The 12,192-nt window shown below is 34.9% G+C and overlaps 1 protein-coding gene across 4 annotated transcripts in view; it reads left to right on the forward strand.

Moving 5' to 3' along the window:
* Positions 1 to 12,192, forward strand: part of PHKB (phosphorylase kinase regulatory subunit beta) — a 248,296-nt gene that overhangs the window by 66,006 nt on the left and 170,098 nt on the right. For all 4 annotated transcript variants that reach the window (XM_072632135.1, XM_072632137.1, XM_072632134.1 and 1 more), the window contains one exon: positions 7,002 to 7,082. In XM_072632135.1, the coding sequence (XP_072488236.1) occupies positions 7,002 to 7,082 (81 nt within the window). The remainder of the gene's footprint in view (positions 1 to 7,001; positions 7,083 to 12,192) is intronic.

Below are 12,192 nucleotides of genomic sequence, written 5' to 3' on the forward strand. Positions count from 1 at the left end.
TATGGGTTCAACACATACATTCTTATTAAACATGTTTTCAAATTAGTCATGTTGCATAGAAGAATTAAAGGAATGGGTGAAACCATGAGAAAAACCAAACCAAACCAAACCAAACATAACAGAGAAAATAGTCTGCTTCATTCTGCATTCTGATTCCATAGTTCTTTATCTGGATGTGGATGGCATTTTGCATCAAGAGTCCTTTGCAAATGTTTTAGGTCCTTGCATTGCTGTGAAGAGCTAAGTCTATCAGAAACAGTCCTTGCACACTGTGACTGTTACTGTGTACAGTGTTCTCCTAGTTCTGCTCATTTCACTCAGCATCAGTTCATATAAGTCTTTCCAGGTTTTTCTGAAGTCCGTCTGTTTGTCAGACTTATATTTCTTATAGCACAATGGTCTTCCGTTATGTTCATATACTACAACTTGTTCAGCCTTTTCCTAATTGATGAGCATTCCCTCGATTTCCAGTTCTTGTCCACCACAAAAAGAGCTGCTGTAAATATTTTTGTACATGTGGGTTCATTTCCCATTTTTATGATCGGTTTGGGATACAGCCCTAGAAGTGATATTACTGGGTCAAAAGGTATGCACATTTTTATACTCCTTTGGGCTATAAATTCCAAATTGCTCTCCAGAATGGCTGTATCAGCTCACAGCTCCACCAACCATAAATTAATGTTGCAACTCTCCCCCATCTTCTCCCACATTTATCATCTTCCTGCTTTGTCATGTTAATCAATCTGATAGGTGTGATGTGGTACCTCAGAGTTGTTTTGATTTGCATTTCCCTAATCCATAGTAATTTAGAGCGTTTTTTCATATGACTATACATATCTTTAATTTTTCCTCTGAGAGCTACCTATTCATATCCTTTGACCATTTACCAGCTGAGGAATGACTTGTATTCTTGTGCTTTTGACTTAGTTCTATATATATTTTAGAAATGAGGCCTTGATCACAGATATTAGTTGTAAAAATTCTTTCCCAGTTTTCTGCTTTCCTCCTAATCTTGGTTGCATTGACTTTGTGTAAAAACTTTTCAATTTAATGTAAGCAAAATTGTCCATTTTACATTTTATAATGTTCTTTGTCTCTTGTTTGGTCATAAATTTCTCCATTTTCCATAAATCTGACAAATACACTATTCCTTGCGCCCCTAATTTGTTTATAGTATCAGTCTTTATACCTAGATCATGTATCCATTTGCACTTTATTCTTATGTATGGTGTCAGGCATTGGTCTGTGCCCAGTTTCTGCCACACTGTGATCCAGTTTTCCCAGCAATTTTTGTCCAACAGTGAGTTCTTATCCCAGAAGCTGGGGTCCTTGGGTTTATCAAACAGTAGACTGCTATAATCATTGACTACTCTGTTTTAGTACATATTCCACTTATCTGCCCCTCTATTTCTTAATCAGTTCCAAGTGGTTTTAATGATTGCTGCTTTATAATACAATTTGAGATCCGATATGGCTAGGCAAACTTCCCTAGTGATATTATTTTTTCTAGCTCTAAAAAATAACTTTCTGGTAGTTTGATTGGTATGGCACAGAATAAGTAAATTAATTTAGGTAGAATTGTCAACTTTATTATATTAGCTTGGCCTACCCATGAGCAACTGATGTTTTTCTGGTTACTTAGATCTGATTTTATTTCTGTGAAAAGTGTTTTGTAATTGTGTTCGTATTGTCCCTGGGTTTGTTTTAGCAGGTAGACTCCCAAATATTTTATCGTGTCTCCCGTAACTTTAAATGGGATTTCTCTTTCTGTCTCTTGCTGTTGGGCTTTGTTAGTAATATGTAGAAATGCAGATGATTTATATGGGTTTATTTTGCATCCTGCAACTTTGCCAAAGTTCCTTATTATTTCAAGTAGTGTTTTACTTGATTCTCTGGGATTCTCTAAGTATATCATCATATCATCTGCAAAGAGTGATAACTTAGGTTCTTCTTTGCCTATTCTAATTCCTTCAGTTTCTTTTTCTTCTCTTGTTGCTAAAGCTAACATTTCTAGTACCATATTGAATAACAGTAGTGATAATGGACATCCTTGTTTCACCCCTGATCTTATTGGAAATGCATCTAACTTGTCCCCATTACATGTAATGCTTGCTGATGGTTTTAGGTAGATACTACTTATTATTTTAAGGAAGAATCCATTTATTCCTCCTCTCTCTAGTGTTTTCAATAGGAATGGGTATTATCTTTTGTGGAAAAGCTTTTTCTCCATCTATTGAGATAATCACATGGCTTCTGTTAGTTTTGTTGTTGATATGATCAATAATGCTGATAACTTTTCTGATAGTGAACCAGCCCTTCGTTCCTGGTATAAATCCTACCTGATCATAATGTATTATTCCTATGATAAGTTGCTGTATTCTTTTTGTTTATATCTTATTTAAAATTTTTGCATCTATATTCATTAGGGAAATTGGTCTATAATTTTCTTTTTCTGTTTTGGCTCTTCGTGGTTTAGGTATCAAAACCATATTTGTATCATAAAAAGAATTTGGTAAGACTCCTTTGCCAATTTTCCCAAATAGTCTCTATAGTATTGGAATTAACTATTCTTTAAATGTTTGATAGAATTCACTTGTAAATCCATCTGGCCCTGGAGATTTTTTCCTAGGAAGTTCATTGATGGCTTGTTTAATTTCTTTTACTGTGGTGGGTTATTTAAGTATTTTCTTTTCTTTTCTGTGAATCTAGGCAATATATATATATTTTAAAATTTATATTATATATATTTATATAATTTATATATTATATATAAAATATATATATATTTTAAAATATTCATCCATTTCACTTAGATTATCAAATTTCTGGGCATACAGTTGGACAAAGTAATTTCTAATTATTGTTTTCATTTCCTCCTCATTGGAAGGGAGTTCTCCCTTTTCATTTTTGATATTGGTTATTTAGCTTTCTTCTTTCTTTCTTTAATGAAATTGACCAACAGTTTATCAATTTTATTGTTTTTTTAATAAAAGCAAGTCTTAGTTTTATTTATTCTTTCAATAGTTTTCAAAATTTCAATTTTATTAATCTCTCCTTTAGTTTTCAGTATTTCTAATTTGGTATTTAATTGGGAATTTTCAGTGTGTTCTTTTTCTACCTTTTTCAGTTGCATGCTCAATTCATTGATATCCTCTTTCTCTATTTTATTCATGTAAGCATTCAATGATATAAAACTTCCCATAAGAACTGCTTTCTCTGCATCCTATAAATTTTGGTAGATTGTCTCATTATTGTCCTTCTCTTGAATCAAGTTATTGATTGTTTCTATGATTTGTTGTTTGGCCCACTCCTTCTTTAGGATTAGATTATTTAGTTTCCAATTAATTTGTGATCTATCTTTCCCTGGCCCTTTATTACATATAATTTTTATAACATCATTATATGAAAGGGATGTGTGGACTATCTCTGCCTTTCTGCACTGGATTGTGAGATTTTTCTACCCTAGTGTGTGGTCAGTTTTTGTGTATTTGCCATGTACTGCTGAGAAAACAGTATATTCCTTTCTATCCCCATGCAGTTTTCTCCAGAGGTCTATCATGTCTACCTTATCCAGAATTCTGTTCACCTCCTTAACTTCTTTCTTGTTTATTTTGAGGTTAGATTTATCAAGTCCAAAGAGGGGAGGTTGAGGTTCCCCACTAGTATAGTTTTGTTGTCTGTTTCTTCCTGTAACTCCCTTGACTTCTTCTCTAAGAATCTGGATGCTATACCACTTGTTGCATATATGTTAAGTAATGATATTATTTTATTGTATATGATGCCTTTTAGCAGGATATAGTTTCCTTTCTTATCACTTTTGGTTAGATCTATTTCTGCTTTTGCTTTGTCTGAGATTAGGATTGCTATCCCTGCTTTTTTACATTAGCTAAATCATAATATATTCTGCTCCAACCTTTTACCTTTACCCTGTGTGTACCCCCTGTTTCAAATATGTTTCTTGTAAACAATGTATTATAGGATTATGGTTTTTGATGCATTCTGCTATCTGGCTCCATTTCATGGGAGAGTTCATTCCATTCACATTCACAGTTATGATTACTATATGTATCTTTCTCTCTATCCAATTCCCCCCCACCATTTACTCTTTTATTTTTCCCTTCTTCTTTCCCTTCCTCAATAGTTTTATTTTTAACCACTGCCTCCCTCAATCTTCCCTCCCTTTTATTTTTGTTTTCCTTTATTACTTCTTTCCTCCCTTTTAACTCCCCCTCACTTTTCTTTCCCCTTTCCCCTCCTACTATGGTAATTTTTCTTGTATTTTTCCTACAATTTGACTCTTTTATTCATTTTATTCTTCTGTGTAACCTCTTATTAATATGTTTTCAGTGTCAACCTGTTTATTAATTATTTTGGCTTGTATAGATAAGGTTGTTGCCTTTTGCTTCTTTTCTGCCAAATTTTCTTCTACTTCTGTATTTTTCCTCCATATCTGTTATTCCCTCACTGATAGCCTACTTTTGGAATAGATTCTCCACTGTATTTTTTCCTAACTGCTCTTTGTATTCTTTTTATTTCTGTACTGTGAAGTCTGATTTAATTGCATTCTTAATATCTTTTTAAAATATTATTTTTCTTTTGAACAATTTTTGCTGTTCTTTGATGTTCTCTGGGAAATCTGCAGAATTCTCCTTCACTGGAGACTATGTTGAGGTTATTTGCCTTTTAAAAATGTATTTTATTGATGCCATTTTTCATTATATCATAATAATTTCCTGTTTTTGTTCTCTCCTTCATTAAATCTTTATGACAAAGGGAATGTTAACCAAAATAGTCAATGCAAAATGTATACACTGTTTGTTCTTAGCAATCTCAGTAAATGTTAGTTCATTAGTATTTCTCCTCCCCCATCTGTGAGGTATGAGGTATATTTTGCTTTTATTTCCACTAAGAGCTCCAGCAAAGAAGCCAGTTTCACTAGATCAAAAAGTGTGTGATAGGGAAGGAGATGTAAGAAGGCTAAAGGTTACATTGGTGGGTCTAAATTGTGAAGGGCTTTGAATGCCAAACTGAACATTTTGTATTTGATCCTGGAAGTGATAGGAAACCACTGGAGTTTATTTAGTAGAAGGAAATATGGTCGGACCTGAGCTTTAGGAAAATGACTTTGGTGACTGAATGGAGGATGGATTAGAGCAGGGAGAGACTTGAAGCAGCCAGACTTACAATAATCCAGTTATAAGGTTTTGAGTACCTGTACTAGATTGCTGGCAGTGTCAGAAGAGAGGAGAAGAGAGTGTATTCAAGAGATTTTGCAAAAGTGAAATTGACAGGCTTGTTGATAGATTGTTTTTGGGGGTGTGTGTGAAAGAGGTTGTTCAGGAGTCAAGCATGTCTCCTAGGTTGTAAGCCTGAAGGACTAAGAAAATTATCATGCTCTCTACATTAGTAGGGAAGTGGGGGGTAGAGATGAGGATCATATAGGAGAAAGAATGAGTTCAGTTTTGGTCATTGATGTCTTCTGAACATACAGTTCAAGCTATCTGAAAGGTATCTGGGATTGTGAAATGAATGTAACACTGTAGTTTTGTGAGGGTAGATGGCAGAGGCTGAGAGGATTAGTTAACACTTCATATAGAATGTCTTAATCTAAATTTTGAAGGAAAACATGAATTCCAAGAGGCAGAAGTAAGAAGGAAGAGCCTTCTATTCATGAGGATCAGCCAGTCCAAATAGACAAAGATGGGTGATGGAATATTATGTTTGAAAAATACTAAGATTCATCCAGGACAACAAGGAATGCATGAGTTGTGATTTGTAGTACCCACATTAATGAAATAACAAACCCATTAAGTTCTGTATCAGATCTTAAAGGGATTTTCTCTGGACTCATTTGGTCAGTCTTAGAAATTGGGTCAGTTTAGAGACCATTCAAGTATTTACTTAAGTCAACCTGGGAAGTCAGTGAACAAATACTGTGTCTAGTTGTCCTTTTTTTTAGACTCATTTTAACTTGATAGAATCCGTGAACCTGATATTAGCTGCAATGCTAGTTTAAACACAAGGTCCCTCAGGACAACCTGAAAAAATTCATAGTAGCCATGGTTTCTGAAAGAAATAGATGAATAGGTCCCATGCTATGATGTGCCCTGGAATATTCTGACTTATACATTATGCAGAGCCATTTGGTTTGAAGGATTTTCTGCCTGAATATTCAATAAATTCTTTATGGGTAGAATACAAAAGGCACAAAAAGGCACAGCAATTCTATCATCTTCAAGTAAATATTTTAATGTCCTTATCACTTTCACCTTTCTTCACCCTACACACAGATTTATGAAAATGTTACTCAGTTAAAGTGCATATCATTTTGTTCATTGTTTCTTGCTAATATTCTCTGTTGTTATGGCTCACCATATAATAGCATTGTTTTAATAGGCTATTAAGCTAAAATAAGAAAGCAATTCATTTGTCCATTAATGTAATTTATTTTATATTTTGTTCTGTTGATTAAAATTAATACATCCCTGCAGGTAGCTGTATCAATACTTAATTTGTGGAGAGTTGGAAAGAACTGTTTTCTAGATATGTGTCCTACTGTTTATATCATTACTGACATGTTAATATGTCATTTGCCGATAACCTTTTCATTACATATGTACATTGAAGATAATTTGGCACCCTCTAATTGCCTGTAGAATAAGACTCTATTCCTAAACAAAAGTACTTTAAATCTAGTTTCCAAAAAAATCTTTGAAAACAAATGTTGTAGTGACAGTTTTTAATAGCATTGCTTGAAGCATATTTCCTAATCAAATGTCACTAATCACTACAATTCCGTTATTGTTATAGTGTTATATGAGAAAACCAGTGTTTTTCAATGAATTAAACCAACAGATTAATCATGTTATAGAGACAAGGAGGCCTTTATTTGCCACCATTACTGCAAAATGGCTTCAAATTTTAACTTTTCATTTGCTTTCATAATACATTATCCTGGATGTCTTCTCTTGACTTTTTTTTATATTGTCATTTTATTTCAGATAAATGCTATATCCCTGTACCTTCTTTACCTTGTGGAAATGATTTCCTCAGGACTTCAGATTATCTACAACACTGATGAGGTAATATTGTCTAAATTTGTACAGGAATAAAACAAATTTATTAAATGTGCCTCATTTGGTTTTTGTTTATTTAATTTATTTTGTATAACATCAAATTGAATTATTTCTTTTATTCACCTGTTCATTCATCAGAAGATATATTGCAATAAAGTTTTTATATTTTTAGAACCTAACAACAAAAATAAGCAGAATACATAGCAGGTTGTAAGATTTTTGCTGTATGCCTGCCTTCAATATGGTCTGAAGTAAAAATGGGTAACTTTCTCAAAAACTTAACAAGGATAAAAGGATGATAGCCACCATATTTTTCCTTCTCTTCCTCATGCGTCATTGCATTTATTGTTTGGGCTTTTAAAATTAAAAGAAAATTTTTATTGGTATCATATTGTGTTCTTATTTTTGCTATTTGGACACCAGCAGAGTATTTTATATTTCCCAAAAGACAAATACCTTTTCAGTCTTTATAATCTCAATGTGAAGGTAAATGTTCTTCTTACCACATAGAAACTTAACTATTCCTGAAGACATCTGCCTCCTTTCCCCTTGTTATTGTCCTGGGTTAAGTGGAATGAAGACCCTGTTAAGTTGACCTGTATAAATACTTGCTAATTGATTGCTTGAGTTGCTTTCTGATATATGACATATTTGCATTAAATACTTATTTATGTATAGAGCAATCCTGAGAAAAGGAAAGGAAAGAAAGGAAAAGAAAAGAAGAAAAGTAGAAAGAAAATTCCTGTTCACCAATTTTTAAATATCTGAAACTGTAGTTTACAGTCTATTAAATCGTCTTTCATTTCCTACTATCAATGTAATACTGATTTAATAGTAAAGGAAGAACTCTTTAATGAGAGAAGAATAATTTAAAATGGGTGTTTTCTTGCATTCTCTTTTCAAGGAGTTATTTTCCTTAGTTAGGTTTTGTATTTTCTTTTCCATTTGTCCAGTTGTTCCAGTTAGGTTTTGTATCTCCTTATCCATTTGCCAGTTTTCCTTTTTAATTCTTCAGCGAATTCTGTTTTCATATTTTTAACATCCTTGGCCAATTTTTCTTCTACCTCTCTAATTTGACTTTTAAAATCCTTCTTGAGCTCTTCCAAGAATGTTCTTTGGGCTTGGGACCAGTTCATTTTCCCTTCCGAGGTTTCAGATGTGAGTGCAGTCTCAGTGCTGACCTCTTCTGTATTCGTATTTTGGTCTTTGTCCCCATAGTAAGATTCTATGGTCTTTGCTTTTCTGGTTTGCTTCTTGCTCATGATAATTTCCTTTTTCCTGGCTTTTAAAGTGGATCTCTGCTACTGGGGCACAAGGGACTGTGTCCCACGTTTCTTGTGCTGAGAACTTGAAGCTTTGTGTGTTGTAGACTCTGGTTCCTTTATCTAGAAGCTAGAATGCTGCAGCTTACCTGGTACTGAGGTGACTGATGTGCCAAGGCAGAGGCCAGGTGAAGTCTTTCTGAGTTTCCCCCATGTTACCCTGAAGCTCACTGTGTGAGGTGTGGGGGAGGGGTGATCTGGCCACAGGAGGTCTCCTTCTCCCCTGAGCTAGAGTACAGGCAGGCTCAGTGGCTAGTGAACCCTCTTCTGTGCTGATGTCTGCCTAGGGCAATCCTGACTGTGCTAAGGCACACCTGGGGTGCTGGTGTTGGCACTTACAGGCTCCATCCCCTCTGGGGCTCAGAATTTCCTCCTGGTTGTCTGAGGTGGGGCTGTCTGGGACAGCTCTGGTCCTACAATAGTCTCCTTCAGTCACAGCAAGAGGAACTCTCCTTGATGATCTCCTTAGGCTCCTGAGCTGAGAAACTGTTTACCCCTTTCAACTGATCCCACTATTCCAGAATTTTTCCTGGAGCAGTATTCTCTGGGTTTTTCAGGGTCAACAAGGGGAAGGTGAGAGCATCTACTGTTTGCTCCACCATCTTGGTTCCCGGAAGTTCAAGAAGGTGACTTTCAAACATATTTTCTGTAGGCTAATAGTGTCAGGAGCTGTTGCTGCTCTTGCCAGGGCTCCTTCATTGCTTTCTCACTCAGTTCAGCTGAACTCCTGTGCTGTGCTGATATGTTTGAGAATCTGTACTGCTGCTTCTGATTAAGTCCTCCCCAGTCGTTTCTGCTCTGCTGTGCTATGGCAGGATCTGCACTGGTGCAGCCTGCGTGCTCTGTTCTTCCCCAACCCCCACTTGCATTCTCTTCTTCAAACAAGTGAATACTTTGGTTGTATTCATTTCCGTGACATATTATATTAAGTACTTATATTCATAGCATGTATTAGGTATTAGGGTTACAGAGATTAGAAAGGACAGAGTCTCTGTCTTCAAGGAATTTGTATGTATGTGTATGTACATATACATCTGTCTGTGTGTCTGTCTATCTGTCTGTCTATCTTGCTACCTTCAAATTACTATAGTGGAAGGCAGAGTATAATGTTCCATGATTCATTAACATTTTCCCAATGATATGGTAAACAGTAGGTTCTGGGTCAGATAACTAGGATTCAGAACTCAGCTTCATTATTTATATTTGTGATCTTGGGTAAGTGATTTAATCATTTTGGGTCTCAGTTTCCTCATTTATAAAATGAGGGGAGTAGATTAGTTGATCATTTCAAATCCCTGAAATCTTCTGTTCCTATGTCAGCTTATGTTTAAGTCATCATGGCATAGTAGAAAGAGCCCTGGATTTGGAGTCCTGGTATTAATACCTCCAGTCTGTGTGATCATGTCCACTTTTCTCATACAGTGCCAAGCATCCAATACATTACTGATCACAATAATGATCTTTCCTCTTGGAATATTAGTTTATTAGAAGGCATGGTCCAAAGAATTTGAAATAGGTGTTTTCTTGCATTTTCTTACATTTTTTGCATTCTTTACAATCCCCTCTAGAACCAAATTATGTCCTGTGCATTCAGCAAATACTTATCCAGTGTGTGACTGACAGCAAAATCAGACACACTCTGAGATTCTTACCCTTCTCCCTCACCTTAACCTCTTTAATCATCAGTCCCTGTTCTCAAGGAAAAGAACCCACCTCATCTTAGAAAATAGTTTCATGGGTTGCTGTGGCTAAAAGATATCACCTTGTGGTAAAACTTTTTAGTGATGAACCTTTCCACTTTCAGGCAAACTGGTAGTCCTTGGACAAAAATCCATCATTGAACCTTCCAGAACTGTGCTCTACTGGGAGCTTCCATATGTATTTTGTGTATGTCATTAAATGATTTAAATAAATACACCTCTTTTTACTGTAGTTTTTCAAAGGCTTCAAAATGTGATTTTATAACTGTAGATGCTTCTACTGATATGAATCATAATTCCTCTCATACTTTAATAGGTGGTTTTATTGTTGTCTATGACCAGAGAAATTCATTCCCTTCTGGTGATAAACATTTCTAAATTTCACTAAGTGTGTGTTTGGGATAATTTTGCCCATATTTGAAGGCTTTTTTAGTTTAATATTTGCCTGACTTCAAGCTCCACATATCATCTTCTGGAAATAGGGTCATTTCCATACCCAGGTCAGGAGATACAGTAGCAAGTTAATGAACGTGTCTGATATATATTCATGATAAAAATTGGAAAGTGAAGATGACCAGGTTCAACCTACATCTGCAATTCGTCTACTTATTTTGCTTCCTTTTCATTTTGGAAAGAAGCTCATATGTTGCACTGAACTTAGACCTGGTATAATGAGAACATCTAGCTCTCTAACTGATTTATGAAACTGTCATTTACATGGGAAACTGGGAAAGGTAATGATGAACTGCTTCATTGTATTGAGAATGCAAGGATAGTAACTTCCACAAATGAATTGTTTAAATGTGAAGGAAATTGAAGTATTCAGAAAAAAGATTTTCTACCATTCCCTCACCTCCCCCCCAAACCCCCCCCCCCCCCAAAGTTCCGGTAGGCTCTTTGTAATTTTAGACTAGTATATAATGCTGCTTCTTTTTCCCTTTTGTGTATTGTGGTGTTTGTTTTTTTACATACGAAAGAGAAACTACTGGCTATCTGTAGCATACCCTCAGTATTCAAGCAAAGGAGCAAAAGAAGCATTTCTAAAACATTTTAAAAAGTGAAGCTTTCCAAGGCTAGTTTTGCCTTCTCTCATGCCCAAAAGGTGTTTTCCCTTTTTTTAAACTTCAGACATAAAAAACTCAGACTACTACTCTCTTCTTCCTTTTTGCTCATTCTATGTAAAGTTATAGTGACTTGTCATTGTACCAAAGACAAAAGATAACATGTGTATATGTGTGTCCAAAATAAAAATTAAAATGTTTTTGTTGTCTTGTCTTGTCTGTGCCCTTCACACTGAAAATCTAACATTTTTGGAGAAATTATGGAATAGTAGAAAAAACACTGACTTTGAAAACTATCTCTTGTATTTGCTAGTTGTATGACCATGCACAAATTCCTTTTTCTCTCTGAACCTTAATTTTCTCTGTTATTAATGGTGGAAAATAATACCAGCAATACTTGCCTATTCAGGAAAGTGCTTTATAAAGCTTAAAGTACTATATGAATGTGGCTTAATGTTATTAGGAAGGATTTTAGATGACCTGAGTGGCACACAAGGATAGAATTTAAGTAGAAATGTTTGGGCAATTGAGTTTGAGTGAGCTTTGCCTTACAGGCCCATTGTAAAAGCAAACAAAAAATAATCTTATTTAGCCTGAAATGACCAGATATTTCAGTTTTGGAAGAACTTTTAGTATGAGTACCCTGAATCTGGTAACGTACATGCTACTGGAAACAGCATTTTTAATGATGTCTTTTGATGATATGAGGCTCAGAGTTGTAGTCTCAGTGACTCAATATATCAATTGCACTTTTTTCTTATTTTTAAAATTGATTTTTACCTTTACTTATCAAGGCACTGGTATATTTAAAAATGGCTGTTTTTAAAGTAGGCAAGTTTAGGAGTTATTTAGGTTTTTTTTTTCTTTCTGCACATCATTAAGGTTGGATTAGATGAAAAATTAGGATGGCAAGGGGGAATCCTTTGCATTTCATAATGTAAAGGTTTTTTTTTTTAATTACAGGTTTCTGATATCAAATATCAAACAGACAAATAATGAAATTGAATATTCAAAAGGAAAATTAATTGACCTT

Source organism: Notamacropus eugenii, chromosome 1, assembly GCF_028372415.1.
Source record: "Notamacropus eugenii isolate mMacEug1 chromosome 1, mMacEug1.pri_v2, whole genome shotgun sequence".
NCBI classification, from domain to species: domain Eukaryota; kingdom Metazoa; phylum Chordata; class Mammalia; order Diprotodontia; family Macropodidae; genus Notamacropus; species Notamacropus eugenii.